The 22,748-nt window shown below is 42.4% G+C and overlaps 1 protein-coding gene across 1 annotated transcript in view; it reads left to right on the top strand.

Moving 5' to 3' along the window:
- The window catches only part of ADGRB1 (adhesion G protein-coupled receptor B1), a 568,132-nt gene that overhangs the window by 324,570 nt on the left and 220,814 nt on the right, over nt 1–22,748 (top strand). Inside the window, exons 9-13 of the mRNA XM_067467249.1 lie at nt 4,659–4,760; nt 11,847–11,953; nt 13,971–14,165; nt 14,892–14,960; nt 16,485–16,593. Coding sequence (XP_067323350.1) covers nt 4,659–4,760; nt 11,847–11,953; nt 13,971–14,165; nt 14,892–14,960; nt 16,485–16,593 — 582 coding nt within the window. The remainder of the gene's footprint in view (nt 1–4,658; nt 4,761–11,846; nt 11,954–13,970; nt 14,166–14,891; nt 14,961–16,484; nt 16,594–22,748) is intronic.

The following is a 22,748-nucleotide window of genomic DNA, read 5'->3' as shown; positions in this document are numbered from 1 at the left end:
CCAACACCTCACTACCTCTGAGGATACTTGCCATAGATGCAGGCGAAATGTCAGGAGGGAATGCCTCTAGACCATGGCCATATAGCCCGAAAAAATCTACAACAACCCAATATTTTGTGTGTGCGGAAAATTTCTTTTTTATGCAAGGAATGTGATTTTTTTGTAAGCTGAAAGCAATTGTGTTCAGAAATTTCTGATTTTTTTCAACATAGAAGAGAACTTGTTTGCATGAAAAGACATACAATGGGCCCTTGGGGTCCACTGAGGTTTGGTAGAAGGATAGCAAAATCCACTGATAGTCAAGACCCATTGTATACAATCACTATTTTTTAAAAAAGATGGTATTATTTATGGTGAAATCAAGGTTTTTTGGATTAAAAAATATTTTCAAGCTATGGCCGGTTGAATATGTAGATGCAAAATCTGTAAATCTGGGGACTGGCTGTATTTACTCAGCAAAATATCTCCCATTCTTCGTGGTTGAAATTTTGTACATGCAGTCTGAACAGAATGGAAGAAACCATGAAAATGAACAAAATCTGGCTACCAGTATTTAAAAATGCCTCTAAAATCATAACATTAAATAAAGACAGAGGAGCTCCAGACAAGAAACAATCAGGGACAGCTAATGACCTCTCAACAAAGGATATCCCCAGACAGTAAGAAGCAACACCTTGAAAACTGCTAGGCCATTAAATATTAATCAAGGTGGCCAATTGAAATATTCACACATACCTCCAACAGACTAGAGTTTTTTCTCCCACCCTGGACATTCCACAGATATATAAACCCCATTTTCCTAGTTTCCAGCAGACCTCACAACCTCTGAGGATGCTTGCCATTGATGCAGGTGAAACGTCAGGAGAGAATGCTTCTGAAACATGGCCACACAGCCTGAAAGCGAGGAGGAGCTGAGGAGCCTACTAATCAGGGTGAAAGAAGAAAGTGCAAAAGCTGGGTTGCAGTTCAACATCAAAAAAAAAAACAAGATGATGGCAACCTGACTGATTGATAACTGGCAAATAGAGGGAGAAAACATGGAGGCAGTGACAGACTTTTTTATTTCTAGGTGCAAAGATTACTGTAGATGCAGACTGTGGCCAGGAAATCAGAAGACGCTTACTTCTTGGGAGGAGAGCAATGTCCAATCTCAATAAAATAGTGAAGAGTAGAGACATCAGACTGGCAACAAAAATCTCTACAGTTAAAGCCATGGTATTCCCTGTAGTCACCTACGGATGTGAGAGCTGGACCTTAGGGAAGGCTGAGTGAAGGAAGAGAGATGCTTTTGAACTGTGCTGTTGGAGGAAAATCATGAGAGTGCCTTGGACTGCGAGAAGATCCAACCAGTCCATACTTCAGGAAATAAAGCCCGACTGCTCACTGGAGGGAAGGAGACTAGAGACAAAGTGGAAGTCCTTTGGCCACATCATGAGGAGACATGAAAGCTTAGAGAAAAGAATGATGCTAGGGAAAATGGAAGGAAAAAGGAAGAGGGGCCGACCAAGGGCAAGATGGATGGATAGTATCCTTGAAGTGACTGGTTTCACCTTGAAGGAGCTGGGGGTGGTGACAGCCGGCAGGGAGCTCTGGCGTGGACTACTCCATGAGGTCACAAAGAGTTGGAAATGACGGAACAAATAAACAATAACTACTTTTGACTAACTTTTGGTGAAGCTGCATTGTGGAATGAATGTAGTTTGATACCACTTGAACTTCCATAGAATCATAGAATCAAAGACTTGGAAGAGACCTCATGGGCCATCCAGTCCAACCCCATTCTGCCAAGAAGCAGGAATATTGCATTCAAATCACCCCTGACAGATGGTCGTCCAGCCTCTGTTTAAAAGCTTCCAAAGAAGGAGCCTCCACCACACTCCGGCCAGAGAGTTCCACTGCTGAACGGCTCTCACAGTCAGGAAGTTCTTCCTCATGTTCAGATGGAATCTCCTCTCTTGTAGTTTGATGCCATTGTTCCGCATCCTAGTCTCCAAGGAAGCAGAAAACAAGCTTGCTCCCTCCTCCCTGTGGCTTCCTCTCACATATGTATACATGGCTATCATATCTCCTCTCAGCCTTCTCTTCTTCAGGCTATTTATTTATTTATTTATTTACTGTCCTTGTATACCGCCGTTTCTCAGCCTAATTGGCGACTCAACGCGGTTTACAACAAAATATACAGTGCACAGTATACAATTAAAACCATAAAAACATAATACACAATATTACACGTAAATCAGAATCCAATCCATCTCCTAACTAAAATCCTGGTCCAATTTCATCATCCATATTACCAATCTGTAATCAACACATTCATTGCACCGAATTAACCAAATGCCTGCTTGAACATCCAAGTTTTTAGTCTTCTTCGGAATACCATCAGCGAGGAGGCTGATCTTACCTCCATGGGAAGGGCGTTCCAGAGCCGAGGGGCCACCACAGAAAAGGCCCTGTCTCTCGTCCCCGCCAGCCGCACCTGTGAAGCAGGCGGGATAGAGAGCAAGGTCTCCCCAGAAGATCTTAGGGTCCTGGTGGGCTGATAGGCCGAGAAACATGCCCAGCTCCTTAAGCCGCTCCTCATAGGGCTTGTTCTCCAGACCCTTGATGCCTCAATGTTCCTGAGATGTGTAGTTTGATGAGGTTCAAACACTATTTGACAGACTAAAGACCTTGTAAAATTACAGCTGCCATGCTGCCATAGCATTGAACCATGGCAGTTCAAGTGGTGTTAAGCTTTACAATATATACACATGCCAAGAGAATTCCTGCAACCTTTTTTTCCAAATCTTAATTCCGTTCTAGTTTCAGTCTTCCTAGACTCTCCCTTTCCAGTGAAGGCTGGGTGTTCACCACCCTGTTTACACCTTGTTTTACATGCCCAATAAAATAGGGAAAATGTAATTGAAAACTGTGAAATAAATATGTCCCCCTCTCCATGCTTAAAGGTGAATAATAGCTTTAATACCCGACTGACAGCTTCCAGTGGTTTGTGTCTCATAAATAACCTCTCCCCATAAAGGCCTGCATTACTCAAACAGGGTGCTGAGTTTATTTTAGTACCTTGAAGACTGAGGTTCTGTCTCTCCTTGTCAGAGCTGTAGAATCATTTAAGGGCATTTTCATGAGTTCGTTTACATCTATAGCATTATTTTAGGTCTATAAAGAAAACTCTGTTGTAACGTTCTCCATCATACAGCGGCTAAGTATACACTTCTGGAAAGTCCACAATCTAGATATGCAACCTCCACAAACAGATCCAACTCAGTTAATATATCAAGTCCCATTATTATTCTGAGACAGTAGGAACCTCTAAAATACTCTCCTATTCCTCAGAGTTTGAAAGACAATGACAAAAAAATCAATTCATAGGTGGTAATCCTATCTGTGGGAATGCCTACATAAATTAAAAAAAAAACTGGGCTCACAATGAATCCAGTGTTGACAGTCTATAAAATACATAGCAATTTATTTATTTATTTATCGAGTCATCAGCAACCAGGCAATTATATTACATTTCTAACAGAACAAAGCAAACAAACAGACAGAATACAAAATTTGTGAGTTTGGTAGTTGATTAAATGTCCTTTGACCAGTAGCTGGCCACTTGGAGTGCTTTTGGTGTGGCTTCAAGAAGGTCCTCCATTGTGCATGTGGCAGGGCTCAGGTTGCATTGCAGCAGGTGGTCAGTGGTTTGCTCTTCTCCACACTCGCATGTCGTGGATTCCACTTTGTGGCCCCATTTCTGAAGGTTGGCTCTGCATCTCGTGGTGCCAGAGCGCAGTCTGTTCAGTGCCTTCCAAGTCGCCCAGTCCTCTGTGTGCCCAGGGGGGAGTCTCTCATTTGGTGTCAGCCATTGGTTGAGGTTCTGGGTTTGAGCCTGCCACTTTTGGACTCTCGCTTGCTGAGGTGTTCCAGTGAGTGTCTCTGTAGATCTTAGAAAACTATTTCTAGATTTAAGTCATTGACGTGCTGGCTGATACCCAAACAGGGGATGAGCTGGAGATGTCTCTGCCTTGGTCCTTTCACTATTGGCTGCCACTTCCCGGTGGATGTCAGGTGGTGCAATACCGGCTAAGCAGTGTAATTTCTCCAGTGGTGTAGGGCGCAGACACCCCGTGATAATGCGGCATGTCTCATTAAGAGCCACATCCACTGTTTTAGTGTGGTGAGATGTGTTCCACACTGGGCATGCATACTCAGCAGCAGGGTATGCTCCAAGTTATGGGAGGGCAAGCGGAGCTGGCGGAGGGAGTCCCGGCCCACATACCAGCATCCCTTTCTGAGTCCCATTGTAATGTAAATATTTTATATTAGTATTTATAAAAAATCCACGAAACAGCGAGTCCACGTAAAGTCAACCACTCCATAAAACTACAACTCGGAGGATTCCACTACATTGAGACACTGAAGTGGTGTCAAACTGCATTCACTCTACATTCTCTGTTTCCAGAGTAGAAAGTTGGACTCATTTATTCCATTTCATTATCTGAGGAGGTTTCCCCTAGGTAGAATATGATACTTAACTTTCAGAATCAGTTGATGGGTTGTCTGCTATCTCATCCATCGTTCCCTATTGTATTTGCACTTCTTAACCATGTACTTTGTGTTTCCCAATCTTTCTCTCTTTTCCTAATCTAACTTTCCATCTTGATTTACAGAGCCCCATGAAATCTGTGATGAAGATAGCTTTGCTTCTGTGATCTGGAAGGAGACCCCTGCTGGAGATGCTGCAGCCGTCCGATGTCCCCGTAATGCCACAGGTAAGAAGCAATGACCTTGATTCTGTTTCTGTATCTTTTGAAGGAAAGCCAAGAGAGAGGCCAAAATAGAGTACTATTCTCCTACAAACAAATGCCTTTGTGTCTGGCAATGGAAGCAAAAGTTTACATCCTTGTCTTGCCTTTGTGTCCATATTGCGTCATGGAAAGCAAGAAGTGTAACCATCATCTGCACCAAACCTTTCTTCCAACATGATGTAAAGTCAGTTTTAGCATCTAAAGAAAGATCTTCCATTGACACATTTATACTTAGGGTGCATCTACACTGCATAATTAATCCACTTAGATGCCACTTGAACTGACATGGCTCAGTGGATTTTGACCACATATGAACAGTCACCAATATGCACTCAAACCTCTTTTGCATCATCACCAACCATGCTTGTGACCATGATGGGACCTAGAAGAGAACCTTTGCTAAAGACCCCAGGCCCTAGATAGATTCATATATCTGGCAGATTTATGGTCTGCCAGATAATAAAAGCCTGCAAGTTCCATGCACATTGTCCATGTATGGAATCTCAGAGATATAATGCAACAGAACATGTGTGTCTGCAAATACAAATGATTTATTTAATACAAAATAATGAACTACAGTACAGCCAACATAAAAGGGGAACTATGGCAAGATCCCCATAACAGTGAAACCTATATCCGTGGTTGCACTTATCTCTGCCTGGGGGAGGAAAACACAGCCTCTCTAGGCATTTGTTAGGTCCTCCAGGTGATTCTATGGTAAACTTCTTCTGGCGTGCCAATATTTAGAGTTTGTTCTGAAAAAGCTGTCATGGTATCTCATTTATTTTATTTTATTTATCGTGTCATCCGCAACCAAAACATTGTATTACATTTCTAACAGAACAAAACAAACAAACAGATAAAAAAACCCACAAATTTTGCAAACTTGGTAGTTGATTAAATGTCCTTTGACCAGTATCTGGCCACTTGGAGTGCCTCTGGTGTTGCCGCAAGAAGGTCCTCCATTGTGCATGTGGCAGGGCTCAGGTTGCATTGCAGCAGGTGGTCAGTGGTTTGCTCTTCTCCACACTTGCATGTCGTGGATTCCACTTTGTGGCCCCATTTCTTAAGATTGGCTCTGCATGTCATGGTGCCAGAGCACAGTCTGTTCAGCGCCTTCCAAGTCGCCCAGTCTTCTGTGTGCCCAGGGGGGAGTCTCTCATCTGGTATCACCCACGGATTGAGGTGCTGGGTTTGAGCCTGTCACTTTTGAACTCTCGCTTGCTGAGGTGTTCCAGCGAGTGTCTCTGTAGATCTAAGAAAACTATTTCTTTATTTAAGTCATTGACGTGCTGGCTGATACCCAACCAGGGGATGAGCTGGAGATGTCACTGCCTTGGTCCTTTCACTATTGCTACCGATTTGCTACCGGGCTCAATTCAAGGTGCTGGCATTGGCCTATAAAGCCCTAAACAGTTCCGGTCCAAGATACCTATCTGACCGCATCTCGTCCTATGAGCCCACCAGGACCTTGAGATTGTCCAGGGAGGCCCTGCTCTCGGTCCCACCTGCTTCACAGGCACGGCTGGCAGGGACGAGATATAGGGCCTTCTCGGTGGTGGCTCCTCGGCTGTGGAACACCCTTCCCGTGGAGATCAGACTGGCCCCTTCCCTGATGATATTCCGCAGGAAATTAAAGACTTGGCTGTTCAAGAAGGTGTTCGAACAAGTAGTGTAATGATTGGTAATTGACTATAGGAATGGAACAACGGAAAATGATACTGGATTGTGGTTTTGACGATGAGACGACGCAGAATGGCTTTTGTAGTAATGATGATGTTTTTGATGATGATGTTTATGTTAATGATGGTTTGTGGATTGTTTTTATATTGTGTCTTGCATTTTGAACCTTGTTTTTTCTCTGTTGTACACCGCTGTGAGTCGCCCCTGGGCTGAGAACAGCGGTATATAAGCAAAGTAAATAAATAAGTAAAAAATAAATATTGGCTGCAACTTCCCGGTGGATGTCAGGTGGTGCAATACCGGCTAAGCAGTGTAATTTCTCCAGTGGTGTAGGGCACAGACACCCTGTGATAATGCGGCATGTCTCATTAAGAGCCACATCCACTGTTTTAGTGTGGTGAGATGGTATCTCATTGCCAAAACACTAATATTCATAGTTTTAGATATATAGAGATTTTAAATTGTTTTCCATTGGACAATCTCACCCTTTATTCTGTTCAAAATATTTTTGTATGGCAAACTTCACAGCCAACCTGTCTAATTATGGGAAAGCTTGCTTGCTGTTTCAAATCCAGAAGGAAATATTTAAGGGGTCCATAACTCCTGGCTCTTGTGGAAGTCAGCCAAGGGCTGGATCAATATTACCGGTGCTCACTCGATACAAAATTCAAACTGCTAAAAACATACAGTAGCTCATTGGCAACAATTTCAAAACCATGTGAAAGAATCGATCATTAGGTTCTTTGTTCCAGAAGAAAACCAGACGAGTACATTTTGGTTCCCGGGGTTTCAACAAGGATTCCAACTGGACTCTTTTGGCCTCTTTATGTCAGAACGGCAGGAGCTGTCTTCACTGGACATCTAAGCTTGGAAGAGGTGCCAGGAGAGCAGCTGGCCTAAAGGAACCGTGTCTGAAGATGAATTGCCAAAGTGGCTTCAAATGGGAAGGCTAGCTGTGTGAACCTAATGGAAACTGACCTCTAGAAGCTCTTGATGAAGAAAGCTTGGGTCCACTCCAAGGACTTGTTGGGGGAGAAGGCAGCAAAGTGGCCGCATAGATTCTCTCGTTCCACCAGCACAATTTTAACTTGTGTATTCCAACCCTTTGGGAAAGGCAGGTTTCCACAACATAAAGGAGTTGCCAAAGCAACACATCAGTCCAAATTAAAAGAGACAAGGATAATGGAGGATACACAGTTCAGGTCTTGATAAGGTGATGAATAGCTGCTATTTGATTTCGAAGGAAGCTGGCATTGCTGCTGCTGGATATTTTCCTCCTGGTTTGAGATTCTCCCACGTGGTTCTGGAGCAAGTGATGTGTGTCCACTAGGCTTGGGTAACAACGGAAAAAATTGTTTCTAAACTCGTTTTGTTTTTAGGGGGTCCATTGTGTTTCGTTTTTTTAAAGAATTCCGAATTTTTTCTTTAAAAAATTTCGAAATTTATGAAATTTCGGAAATTTCGAATTGATTCGTTAATGGCGGACGCGATTGCGCAATATGCTAAAAAAAAAAAACTCCAAATGGGACAGGGGGAACTTCTGAAGCTTCCCTCTCCCTCTGTTGTTGACTGTTGGTGTGATAAAACAAACAACAACTATATTATATTATATTATATTATTATATATTATATTATTAAAATATTATTATATTATATATTATTATATTATATTATTATAATATTATTATATTATATTATTGTATATTACATAATTATAATATATTATATTATATATATTAGATTATATATTATTATAATATTATTATATTATTATATATTATATTATATATTATATTATTATATTATATTATATTTTTATAATATTATTATATTATATTATTGTATATTATATTATTATAATGTAGTATATTATATATATTATATTGTATATTATTATAATATTATTATGTTATATATTATTATATTATATTATATTACTATAATATTATTATATTATATATTATTATATTATATATATTATATATTATTATATTATATTATTGTATATTATATTATTATAATATATTGCATTATATATTATATATTATTATATTATATTACAGAAATAATTACGAAATAATTACGAAAATTGGAAAAATTGTTTTGATTCTTAATTACTCCTCACACTATTCCTGCATGGCTCAATATCGGATCGTAAGCTAATTTAAATACGAATTAATAACGAATTAAGAAATTAACGAACGAAACCGCCCAAGCCTAGTGTCCACCTATAATCACTGTACTGTCATTTTTTTCTGAGGTCCAAGGTGGGGAAAACACAAATGTACTGTCAACAGCTATGCAGATATTGTTCACTGAAAGAGCAACCACTACATTTGAGATGATTGGTTTTACACAAACACATTGGTTTAATACCACTTGAATTCTTTCTGTTTAGGAGTCCTGAGATTTGCCATTTGGGAAACATTTAGCATTTGCTGTTTGGATCTTCACACCACAGATATAATAATAATAATAATCTCCTCTTAGCCTTCTCTTCTTCAGGCTAAACATGCCCAGCTCCTTAAGCCGCTCCTCATAGGGCTTGTTCTCCAGACCCTTGATCGTTTTAGTCGTTCTCCTCTGGACACATTCCAGCTTGTCAATATCTCTCTTGAATTGTGGTGCCCAGAATTGGACACAATATTCCAGGTGTGGTCTAACCAAAGCAGAATAGAGGGGTAGCATTACTTCCCTAGATCTAGACACTAGGCTCCTCTTGATGCAGGCCAAAATCCCATTGGCTTTTTTTGCTGTCACATCACATTGTTGGCTCATGTTTAACTTGTTGTCCACGAGGACTCCAAGATCTTTTTCACACGTACTGCTCTCAAGCCAGGCATTGTCCCCCAGTCTGTATCTTTGCATTTCGTTTTTCCTGCCAAAGTGGAGTATCTTGCATTTGTCACTGTTGAACTTCATTTTGTTAGCTTTGGCCCATCGCTGTTTGGATCTTCACGCCACAGATATAATAATAATAATAATAATAATAATAATAATAATAATACTTTATTTATAACCCTCCACCATCTCCCCAAGGGGACTTGGGGCAGCTTACTTGAGGCCAAGCCCAACAACACATCAGTAAAAACAACAAAGCAATAAGCAAATAAAACAATACAATTAATATAACTCACATATAGACAATAACAAAGAGAAATTAAAAAACCTATGGCCGGGCCAGATGCAATAGTTTAAAAATTTAAAAATAAACACTGGGCGTGAACAGAGTTCTAAAGGAAATGTAGGGAGAGCAACCCAACGGGTAGTTAAAGTGCTTCTGAGGACATTTTGCATGGAACTGTTTCCTTTATTCAGAGAAGGCACACTGGAACAGCCATGTTTTCAGGGTCCTCCTAAAGACTGCCAATGTGGGGGCTTACCTGATATCCATGGGAAGTGAGTTCCAGAGTCGGAGGGGCCACCATAGAGAAGGCCCTTTCTCTCGCCTGTGAAGGGGGTGGGAGCAAGAGCAGGGCCTCTCCAGATGATCGAAGAGATCGTGTGGGTTCGTACACAGAAATGCAGATAGGTGGGTACTAAATCGTTCAGGGCTTTGCAGGTAAGAGCCTGCACTTTGAATTGGGACCGGAAAATGAATGGCAGCCAATGGAGCTCCTTAAACGGGGGGGGGGGGGGGGGGGGTTGACCACTCGCTGTAAGTCGCTCCAGTTAGTAACCTGGCTTTCGTCAGGAAAAAATGCCTCTAGAACATGGCCCTATAGCCCAAAAAAACCCACAAGAACCTAACCTGGCTTTCGCCCATTGTACCAATTGAAATTTCCGAGCCGTCTTCAAGGGCAGCCCCATGTAGAGTGTATTACAGTAATCCAATCTGGAGGTATGCAATTATCATACTCCTTTAATCATTCTAACTTCTAGGTTCTTGTGGGTTTTTTCGGGCTATAGGGCCATGTTCTAGAGGCACTTCTCCTGACGTTTCACCTGCATCAATGGCAAGCATCCTCACCTCACTACCTCTGAGGATGCTTACCATAGATGCAGGCAAAACGTCAGGAGAAATGCCTCTAGAACATGGCCCTATAGCCCGAAAAAACCCACAAGAACCTAGTGATTCCAGCCATGAAAGCCTTCGACAATACATTCTAACTTCATTCTCTGGAATCCTTGGAATTATAGTTTACTTAAGAGATTCATATACTCAGCTACAGAGCCTAGTCTACTCATCTGTACTTGATCATTTCTCCCCATGGAAGATCTCAATGCACAGTGGAAACAGTGTGCATTGTTGTTGTTATTGTTGTTGTGATTATGATGATACATCCCACAATTCAGGCACAATGCAGTGATTTTTTTTCACTCGAGAATATGTGGTCCTGAGTTTATTTTGAGATAGGTTTTGACTAGTGGAAGGATTACATAAGGAAACTATAATGAACCACCTTGAGCCCTGATCATAGAATCATAGAATCAAAGAGTTGGAAGAGACCTCATGGGCCATCCAGTCCAACCCCATTCTGCCAAGAAGCAGGAATATTGCATTCAAATCACCCCTGACAGATGGCCATCCAGCCTCTGTTTAAAAGCTTCCAAAGAAGGAGCCTCCACCACACTCCGGGGCAGAGAGTTCCACTGCTGAACGGCTCTCACAGTCAGGAAGTTCTTCCTCATGTTCAGATGGAATCTCCTCTCTTGTAGTTTGAAGCCATTGTTCCGCGTCCTAGTCTCCAGGGAAGCAGAAAACAAACTTGCTCCCTCCTCCTCCCTGTGGCTTCCTCTCACATATTTATACATGGCTATCATATCCCCCCTCAGCCTTCTCTTCTTCAGGCTAAACATGCTAGCTCCTTAAGCCGCTCCTCATAGGGCTTGTTCTCCAGACCCTTGATCGTTTTAGTCGCTCTCCTCTGGACACATTCCAGCTTGTCAATATCTCTCTTGAATTGTGGTGCCCAGAATTGGACACAATATTCCAGGTGTGGTCTAACCAGAGCAGAATAGAGCATGGGGAGCATGACTTCCCTAGATCTAGACACTATGCTCCTATTGATGCAGGCTAAAATCCCATTGGCTTTTTTTGCCACCACATCACATTGTTGGCTCATGTTTAACTTGTTGTCCACGAGGACTCCAAGATCTTTTTCACACGTACTGCTCTCGAGCCAGGCATTGTCCCCTATTCTTTGTCTTTGCATTTCGTTTTTCCTGCCAAAGTGGAGTATCTTGCATTTGTCACTGTTGAACTTCATTTTGTTAGTTTCGGCCCATCTTTTAGGGAAAAGGTGATATATAGCTAAGTTTGCAATAATAATAATAATAATAATAATAATAATAATAATAAGGAAACCTTTGTTTCACCACCCTGAATATATTGTTCCTGGTTATGCTCTTTCTGCTTTTTCACAGGACTGATCTTGCGGAGGTGTTTGCTAGATGAAGAAGGCATTGCCTATTGGACAATTCCAACATACGTCAAATGTGTTTCCATTGACTACAGGAACATACAGATGATGGTGAGTGTTGAATCTGAATCAGAGATTTGACAAATCTAGAATGGGAACCCTTTCACAATTCACAAGTGTAGCATTATAATTCCTACCATGGATGTATCCTATGGAAATGGTTTAGTGAGGAACCAGAAGTCCCTGACTAAAAATTCAAAATCTAAAATGCAGACACCAGGATTCTATAGGCTACAAACACAGCAGTTAAAATGGAAAGATAGTAGTAGAAGTGCTTTTGGAGTGAGTATTCTTCAGTTCAGGGTCATATTGGTAACTAGATGGATAAGGTGGACCTAGATTATTGTTGTCTACACTAGTAAACAACAATAAAAATACCCCAGATCAAGTGCTGCCCTCAATCCATCTTTTCCCCATACAAAAAAGGTTGGGGGAGTGTTTCTAGAGCAGTGTTTCTCAAACTTTCTAATGCCGTGACCCCTAAATACAGTTCCTTATGTTGTGGTGACCCCCAACCATAACATCAATTTTGTTGCTACTTCATAGCTGTAATTTTCCTCCTGTTATGAATCGGAATGTAAATATCCAGTATGCAGGATGTGTTTTCATTCACTGGATCAAATTTGGCACAAATACCTAATATGCCCAAATTTGAATACTGATGGGGTTGATTTTGTCATTTGGGAGTTATAGTTGCTGGGATTTATAGTTCACCTACAATCAAGAGCATTCTTAACTCCACCAACTATGGAATTGAACCATAGCACACAGAAATCCCATGACCAATAGAAAATACTTGAAGGGTTTGGTGGGCATTGACCTTGAGTTTGGGAGTTGTAGTTCACCTACATCTAGAGAGCACTGTGGACTCAAACAATGATAGATCTGTACCAAACTTGGCACAGATCCTCATTATGCCCAAATGTGAACACTGAAGGAGTTCGGGGAAATGAGACTTGACATTTGGGAGTTGTAGCTGCTGGGATTTATAGTTCACTTATGATCCCCACCAACTTATGAATTGGGCCAAACTTTCCACACAGAACCCCCATGAGCAACAGAAAAAAATGTGTTTTCTGATGATCTTTGGTGACCTCTCTGGCGCCCCCTTGTGACCCCCCCCCAGGGGTCCCAAACCCCAGGTTGAGAAACACTGTTCTAGAGTTTGTAGGAAATTCTGGAATAATTCCAGGCTTTGGGGCTGTCTGGATGGGTGGATTGAGTCCATTTCAGCCATAAAACCTGCACATACACACATGGTTCATATATGTATTTCTATAACCCTTTCCTTGTGCTGACTAGAGAAGGAGAAGGAAATGGATCATGCCTGTGTTGCTGCCATGGATGCATCTATTGAGTTCAGATTGGAGTGTGGGGGGGATGAGCAAAAAGCAGATCCAGATAGACCGTGTTAAGTTATGGCTACCTTCTCATCCTTTCCTTGGCAATACACTGGACCCCCAAAAGTAATCTAGTGCTACTGGAAGGCAAACCTAGGGCACTCTCTCCCAAGTCCCAGAACTTCATAAAAGGGAGAAAACCCTTCAAGTTAGACCCAAGGGCTGGCTATTTCATAGCCTTCAGGTCACAGGTTGCCCCAGGGAGTGCCAAGGTATACTCGACTTTTATATTCTCCCTCTGATGCTTGCAGGGGAAACCTATTTATTGACACCACCCATAATTAATCATCAGAGTCCCCCAGATATAATATGGGAAAGGCAAACAAAAACAGATAAAGAGGAGGAATTTCCTATCGGGCCCTCAAGCAACCAGCAAAGTTGGGGGGGGGGGGGGGATGTCATAAACCAAAGCTAAAGTGATATGTAGAAGGGTGGACCATCCTTAAATAGCCCCATCTCTAACCATCTGTGCATTCCAGTGCATAGTGCCTTTTGCCCAACCTGTTTGAAGAGGCTATCCAAGAGCTTCCTTACCTGCAGTGTCATTCTCCAGGTGGTCCCAAGTGTTTACATGATCTGTTCTTCCTTTCAAGATTTTGAGATGCTTACAGGTTAATATTTTGATATTTATTCTGATGAGTTGTCTTTTTTTTTTGTTCTCTTGCTAGACAAGGGAGCATCTGTCAAAAGCCCAGAGGGGTCTGATAGGAGACGGGATATCAGAGGTCTTGCAAAACCTGGTTGAGATCTCTCAGGATGGAACCAGCTACAGTGGGGATCTTCTTTCAACCTTTGATGTACTCAGGAACATGACCGAGATCTTCCGCAGGGCCTATTATAGTCCAAACCCCAGTGATGTTCAGGTGAGCTAGTGGGTGAGATACTCAGCTGTTGGTCTGTTGGGTGGGTGGGTGGGTGGGTGGGGGGGGGGGGAATCACAGCAAAAATAATGATGCCAAGAAGCAGGAATATTGCATTCAAATCACCCCTGACAGATGGCCATCCAGCCCCTGTTTAAAAGCTTCCAAAGAAGGAACCTCCACCACACTCCGGGGCAGAGAGTTCCACTGCTGAACAGCTCTCACAGTCAGGAAGTTCTTCCTCATGTTCAGATGGAATCTCCTTTCTTGTAGTTTGAAGCCATTGTTCCTCGTCCTAGTCTCCAGGGAAGCAGAAAACAAGCTCGCTCCCTCCTCCCTGTGGCTTCCTCTCACATATTTATACACGGCTATCATATCTCCTCTCAGCCTTCTCTTCTTCAGGCTAAACATGCCCAGCTCCTTAAGCCGCTCCTCATAGGGCTTGTTCTCCAGTCCCTTGATCATTTTAGTCTCCCTCCTCTGGACACATTCCAGCTTGTCAATATCTCTCTTGAATTGTGGTGCCCAGAATTGGACACAATGTTCCAGGTGTGGTCTAAGTAGTTAGATGGCCTATCACTCCCATGCAAGAATTAATCAAATGGCAGATTAAGGAAGCAAGAACACACCCTGAGTGTGAACACATTTCATTCCTGAGACCTGGTGTCTATAGGATGAAAACAATCCTTAGATGGAATCACAGCTTTCTCTACCATCTTCTTTTCCTAGAACTTTGTGCAAGTAATTAGCAACATACTGACTGAAGACAACCGGGACAAGTGGGAAGAGGCTCAACTGGTAGGTGAACCATATATTTCTAATGGGAAAGTTGTGCATGTGTGAAAGTGTGTGTGTGGGAGCGGGGAGAGCATTTCCCAGATTTTTCCCAGCCCAAGTTGATTGCTTTGGTGACATTTTGAAGAGCTATCATGTCTCCTACCAGGGTTTTCTCTAAGCCTATGTGCCTACAACCATTTGTATGTAAAGCCCAAGAATGTCCAATGTGAAACTTAGCCTTGGGTTGCCAGCAATTGTCAAAGAGACTTGTAGTTGAATTTATTTATTATTTATTATTCATTTATTTGTCGTGTCAGATCAACCAGTCAATTATATTACATTTCTAACAGAACAAAGCAAACAAACAGATAAAATACAGCATTTGTGAGTTTGATAGTTGATTAAATGTCCTTTGACCAGTATCTGGCCACTTGGAGTGCTTCTGGTGTTGCTGCAAGAAGGTCCTCCATTGTGCATGTGGCAGGGCTCAGGTTGCATTGCAGCAGGTGGTCAGTGGTTTGCTCCTCTCCATATTCGCATATCAAGGTTTCCACTTTGTAGTCCCATTTCTGAAGGTTGGCTCTGCATCTTGTGGTGCCAGAACACAGTCTGTTCAGTGCTTTCCAAGTCGCCCAGTCCTCTGTGTGCCCAGGGGGGAGTCTATCATTTGGTATCAGCCATTGGTTGAGGTTCTGGGTTTGAGCCTGCCACTTTTGGACTCTCGCTTGCTGAGGTGTTCCAGCAAGTGTCTCTGTAGATCTTAGAAAACTATTTCTAGATTTAAGTCATTGACATGCTGGCTGATACCCAAACAGAGGATGAGCTGGAGGTGTCAGTGCCTTGGTCCTTTCACTATTGGTTGCTACTTCCCGGCGGATGTTAGGTGGTGCAATACTGGCTAAGCAGTGTAATTTCTCCAGTGGTGTAGGGTGCAGACACCCTGTGATAATGCGGCATGTCTCATTAAGAGCCACATCCACTGTTTTAGCGTGGTGAGATGTGTTCCACACTGGGCATGCATATCAGCAGCAGAGTAACACAATGCAAGGGCGGATGTCTTCACTGTATCTGGTTGTGATCCCCAGGTTGTGCCAGTCAGCTTTTGTATGATATTGTTTCTAGCACCCACTTTTTGCTTGATGTTCAGGCAGTGCTTCTTGTAGGTAACAGCATGATCCAGAGTGACTCCCAGGTACTTGGGTGCGCTGCAATGCTCCAGTGGGATTCCTTCCCATGTGATCTTCAGAGCTCGGGATGCTTCTCTGTTCTTGAGATGAAAGGCACATGTCTGTGTTTTAGATGGAATAGGGATCAGCTGGTTTTCCCTGTAATAGGCAGTAAGAGCACCTAGAGCTTTGGAAAGCTTCAGTTCAACCATCTCAAAGCTCCCTGCTTGAGCGGTAATGGCACGATCATCAGTATAGATGAAACTCTCTGTCCCTTCTGGCAGTGGCTGGTCATTTGTGCAGATGTTGAACATGGATGGGGCAAGCACGCTCCCCTGAGGCAGGCCGTAGTTGAATTAAACAATGTATCTTTTTGCAGATGGGACCAAATGCCAAGGAACTCTTTAGACTGGTGGAAGACTTCATTGACGTCATTGGCTTCCGTATGAAAGATTTCCAGGATTCCTATCAAGTGACTGAAAATCTGGGTGAGAAGATTGGACCAATCCTCAGTTCTTGACTTCCTTTTGTCATAAAGTCCTCAGTGGCTACTTCTTGTAGCTGGTACACAGTCTAAAGGAAGCCAGCCGATGAAAGCACAATTTTTCTTGTTAGTGGAGTTATCACTGCAGGAAGTGGATTGTGCATCCACGAAGAAAGGATGCTGTTTATGTGGCTCATTTTGCAGAGGAAAAAGAAATGCTGAGCTGGTTCCATTTTATATTTTCTTTATGTTAAAACTAAAGGTAAACATATGATTTGACCTGTAGGATCTTTTCATTTCACTAAACTAAAAATTAGCTAAAAACCAAGAAGCAGGCAATTCTAGGCTGGAGAGTGGCACGGCTCAGGGAAACTGAGCAGAGCGTGTGCTTTGCATACAGAGCACTCCATCCGCAGCATCTCCAATAAAATGGATCAGGGAGCAGATGCTTGCCAAGAACTTTGCTTGACCCCCATTTTTTTCTGTTCAAAATGAGAAAAGTCTAACTTACTTCCCTTCTATTGCCTCTACAATCTCAAAGATTTTATACACAAGGAAAGCATTTAGGAAAACAGGAAGTAAACCTTCTTTTCACTTCTTTCATGATAAAAATGACCAAGAGATGTGTCCAAAAATATTGACTCATAATGCCTACGTTTAGAGTGGGTTCCTGCCCAATACTGGTGGGGCCATGTAGGGCTTAAGATTCCTTACCCTGGAGTAGCTAAATACAATTATTATTAATAATAATAGTCAGTTCTTGTGGGTTTTTTTGGGCTATATGGCCATGTTCTAGAGGCATTTCTCCTGACATTTCACCTGCATCTTTGGCAAGAATCCTCAGAGGTGAGGCAAGCACCTCTGAGGATGCTTGCCATAGATGCAGGCGAAACGTCAGGAGAAATGCCTCTAGAACATGGCCATATAGCCCGAAAAAACCCACAAGAACTGAGTGATTCCAGCCATGAAAGCCTTCAACAATACAATAATAATAGTATTTATTTATTTATTTATTTATTTATTTTCTGCCCGATCTCCCCAAAGGACCTCAGGGCAGATTCCAAAAAGCAAACATTCAATGCCTGAACATAATAACAATATACCCATAAGAATGAAAATTGACAACCCAGCATGTTGTTGTTCATTCGTTCAGTCATCTCCGACTCTTCGTGACCTCATGGACCAGCCCACGCCAGAGCTCCCTGTCGGCCGTCACCACCCCCAGCTCCTTCAAGGTCAGTCCAGTCACTTCAAGGATGCCATCCATCCATCTTGCCCTTGGTCGGCCCCTCTTCCCTTTTCCTTCCTTTTTCCCCAGCATCATACTCTTATCTAAGTTTTCCTTTCTTCTCATGATGTGGCCAAAGTACTTCATCTTGGCCTCTACTATTCTTCCCTCCAATGAGCAGTCGGGCTTTATTTCCTGGAGGATGGACTGGTTGGATCTTCTCGCAGTCCAAGGCACTCTCAGCACTTTCCTCCAACACCACAGCTCAAAAGCATCGATCTTCCTTCGCTCAGCCTTCCCTAAGGTCCAGCTCTCACATCCGTAGGTTACTACGGGGAATACCATGGCTTTGACTAGGTGGATCTTTGTTGCCAGTCTGATGTCTCCACTCTTTATTATTTTATCGAGACTGGACATTGCTCTCCTCCCAAGAAGTAAGTGTCTTCTGATTTCCTGGCCACAGTCTGCATCTGCGGTAATCTTTGCGTCTAGAAATACAAAGTCTGTCATGGCCTCCACGTTTTCTCCCTCTATTTTCCAGTTGTCAATCGTTCTTGTTGCCATAATCTTGTTTTTTTATGTTTAGCTGCAACCCAGCTTTTGCGCTTTCTTCTTTCACCTTGATTAGAAGGCTCCTCAGCTCCTCAGCTCCTCCTCGCTTTCGGCCATCAGAGTGGTGTCATCTGCATATAAAACCCAGCATATAAAAGCAAATTATAACTTAAGAACGAACATTAAATGAAAAACACAACCTATCATATCAGACATGAAATAAAACATCAAACATCAAACAAGAAGTGTCAGTTTCCCAGTTCCTCGAGGGCAAATGAGATTGGTCATTGCTCAAGATGTCTATTGAGCTGGTGGGACGAACAGCTATAACCACTATTCTCATTTGACATAAGATGCCCTTTTACTCTAGTATGTCAAAACTTCAATGTTTTGTTCTTTGTATTGTCAAAGGCTTTCATGGCCGGAATCACTGGGTTGTTGTAGGTTTTTCCAGGCTATATGGCCATATTCTAGAGGCATTTTCTCCTGACGCTTCGCCTGCATCTATGGCAAGCATCCTCAGAGGTAGTAAGGTCTGAGGATGCTTGCCATAGATGCAGGTGAAACGTCAGGAGAAAATGTCTCTAGAACATGGCCATATAGCCTGGAAAAACCTACAACTCAGTTTTGTTCTTACTTGGACAAAATCCCAGAACCCCCTCAGCCAGGAGAGCCAATAGGGATGTTGGGCATTAGAGTCACAAATGCAAATGCCCCAATCTCTGTATTGTACAGCATTATGTACCACTCACTTAGAAACCACATTTTTGGCATAAAGGGGGCAAAATTTATCATAACAGAGCCAGAATCCTGTTGATGTCTTAAGCTTGTGTACATCCTCATTGGAAGGAGTTGGGCATTTAATCAGATGTTCAAATCAATATCCAGTTTTTCATGATAGAAGTGGAATTGTACTCTTGAGACTGTATTCAATTCCTCCCTCTGCAATGACGAAAGAACACACACATCGCTTCAATATCATGAGCACTCAGTGCAGGGATGGTTGGAGAAGCATCTGGCCCATCGCCATCTGCCAATCAGTATAGACATCATTTACTCAAACATCATCAATTTGCATCTGTCTATAGGGAAATAGGTAGACCATTCTCAGATCCGCTGCCACTAATGGCCATGGAAGATGGCATAGAAACAGAATGGTGAACTTAAGAGAGTAAGAAGAGAAAGAGAGAGTGAGGTTGCACCTGTGGAACCTTTATGCTGCAACACAAGATCTTCATCCAATACGAAATTGGGGGGGGGGGGGGGGGTACAAACATTTGAAGTTTTTGTGTAAAAAAAAATTCTGAGAATTTCTGGGTCCTCCAGAATGATGTTCTATGGTCAACGTCCACTAGAAGTTGGTCATGGAGTCACTCTAGAGGACATAGATGAAATGCATGAACAAATTCATTAAAAAATTAGCACTCAAACAGGCTAGCCAATTGTACATGCATTGCATACACTTTTCAAGATAGGGCTCTCATCCTGAAATTCCTCCTCCTCCTCAGTTGAAAAGCTTGAAAATAGCAGTCGGGCCATGAGATCTGGAGATCCTATTAAAGATATGGCTTCTAATGGTGTAATGACCCCTGCAATTCCCAAAATTTTATCACAAACTCTGAAGACCTTAACACTGTAGTGTGTATGGATACTTACACTGCTGACAGTCAAAGGACACCTATGGAGACCTAACAGTAGATCTATCATTTTTGATGGGAATGGGTGATAATTCCCATTCATGTTGACTAGACCAGTGGTTCTCAACCTGTGGGTCCCCAGATGTTTTGGCCTTCAACTCCCAGAAATCCTAACAGCTGGTAAACTGGCTGAGATTTCTGGGAGTTGTGGGCCAAAACACCTGGGGACCCACAGGTTGAGAACCACTGGACTAGACCTTTCACCAATTTGCACCTCCCAGATGGAAAATTAATTTGCAGTTGGGCATCCCTGTTGTTGTTGTTTATTCATTCAGTTGCTTCAGACTCTTCTTGACCTCATGAACCAGCCCACACTGGAGCTCCCTACCGGCTGTGACCACCCCCAGCTCCTTCAAGGTCAATCCAGTCACTTCAAGGATACCATCCATCCATCTTGTCCTTGGTTGGCCCCTCTTCCTTTATCCTTCCATTTTTCCCAGTATCTCTACTTTTCTAAAATACAGAAAACAAAGAAATCTAAGGGCAAAAATAGCATGTGCTTGAGAAATGCATTTAGGAAAATTCAAAATGAATGGTTATGAAAATAGACAATGGAAGAAAAACATTCAGTTGAATAAAAGACACAGAGTAATATGTTTGTTATTAAAATTTACAATGGAATACACAGAGTTCCACATAGAAGAAAAGAATCTCCGTATAATCTGTCTGTTGGAACAATGAGTTTGTCTTCTCCTGATTTGCACTTTCCTAATGGTTACTGCAGTTGATGATAATGGCCAAGATCCTACATTTTGCATTCGTTGCGTTATGTAGTCCTTGCGGAACTGAATGCACAGCTGAATAAGAAACAGAGTATGTGTCCTTATGCACAACAGCACTATATGTGTAACCACTTCAAGAAAACAATAGCCAGCCTTCTACTAAGGACTTACTAAGGAATGTGCAAATCAGGAGAAGACAAACTCATCTCAAGACTGGACTACTGTAACGCCCTCTACATTGGCCTTCCTCTGTCGGTGATCCGGAAGCTTCTTGCGGGAATTCCGATGAGATGCCACATAACACCAATCTTACTACAGCTGCATTGATTACCAATTGAGCACCGGATCACTTTCAAAGTGATGGTACTCACCTTTAAGGCCTTGCATGGTCTGGGGCCGATGTACCTGAGGGACCGCCTCACCCCCTCCCAACCCCAGAGATACCTCCGTTCTGAGGACCAAGATCTCTTGGAAATTCCCAGTGTCAAGACCTTGCATCTATCAGCAACCAGATGCAGAGCCTTTTCAGCAGTGGCACCATCGCTCTGGAATACCCTGCCACCTGAAGTCCATGCCTTGCGGGACTTATCAGCTTTCTGCAGGGCATGTAAGACATATCTGTTTCAACAGGCCTTTGATCTTTGATATTGCTGTTTTCAAATTGTTTTTAAATTGTTTTAAATTGTTTTTAAATTGTGTTAGATTGTAGCCTGTTCTTGTAAGCCACTCTGAGCCCCAGGGGAGTGGCGACATATTTATTTATTTATTATTTATTTATTATTTGAACTTATATGCCACCACTCCCCTGGGGCTTAGAGCGGCTTACAAGAATGGCTAAAATCTAACACAATTTAAAAGAATTTAAAAACAGCAATATCAAACATTAAAAGCCTGTCAAAACCGGTATGTCTTACATACCCTGCTGAAAGGTGATAAGTCCCGTAAGGCACTGACTTCAGGTGGCAGAATGTTCCAGAGCGATGGTGCCACTACTGTAAAGGCTCTGCGTCTGGTTGCTGTTAGACGCAAGGTCTTGACACAGGGAATTTCCAATAGATCTTGGTCCTCAGAATGGAGGGATCTCTGGGGTTGGTAGGGGGTGAGGCGGTCCCTCAGGTACATCGGCCCCAGACCATGCAAGGCCTTAAAGGTGAGTACCATCCCTTTGAAAGTGATCCGGTGCTCAATTTGTAACCAATGCAGCTGTAATAAGATTGGTGTTATGTGGCATCTCATCGGAATTCCTGCAAGAAGCCGAGCAGCTGCATATTGTACCAACTTGAGCTTCCGGATCACTGACAGAGGAAGGCCAATGTAGAAGGCATTACAATAGTCCAGTCTTGAGATGACCGTAGCCTGGATCACCATAGCTAGGTCGTCCCTGGACAGGTCGGAGGCCAGCCGTCTAGCCTGCCGTAGGTGAAAGAAGGCGGTTTGAATAATAATTATATAATTATTATATAATTATTATATTATTATTATAATAATAATTATAATTATTATATATTATAATTATTATATAATTATTATATAATTATAATTATATATATATATCATGAGGAGACAGGAAAGCCTAGAAAAGACAATTATGCTGGGGAAAGTGGAAGGCAAAAGGAAGAGGGGCCGACCAAGGGGAAGATGGATGGATGGCATCCTTGAAGTGACTGGACTGACCTTGAAGGAGCTGGGGGTGGTGACGGCCGACAGGGAGCTCTGGCGTGGGCTGGTCGATGAGGTCACGAAGAGTCGGAGACGACTGAACGAATGAACAACAACATATATATACACACACACACACACACACACACACTCAGGAATAAGACTAGTAAAAGAAAAGAAGCCAAAAAACCTTGGATTGACTTACTTACGAGTCAATTGAATACTGTACTTGATGCTAATCAAAAAAAGAACCATCTCTTTCTCTGCATTGAGTGTTGGGTTATATGTGGAAATTTAACTC

Source organism: Anolis sagrei, chromosome 4 (assembly GCF_037176765.1).
Source record: "Anolis sagrei isolate rAnoSag1 chromosome 4, rAnoSag1.mat, whole genome shotgun sequence".
Classification (NCBI taxonomy): domain Eukaryota; kingdom Metazoa; phylum Chordata; class Lepidosauria; order Squamata; family Dactyloidae; genus Anolis; species Anolis sagrei.
The sequence above is the reverse complement of the archived record's forward strand: the minus strand, read 5'-3'. Positions and strand labels throughout refer to the sequence as shown.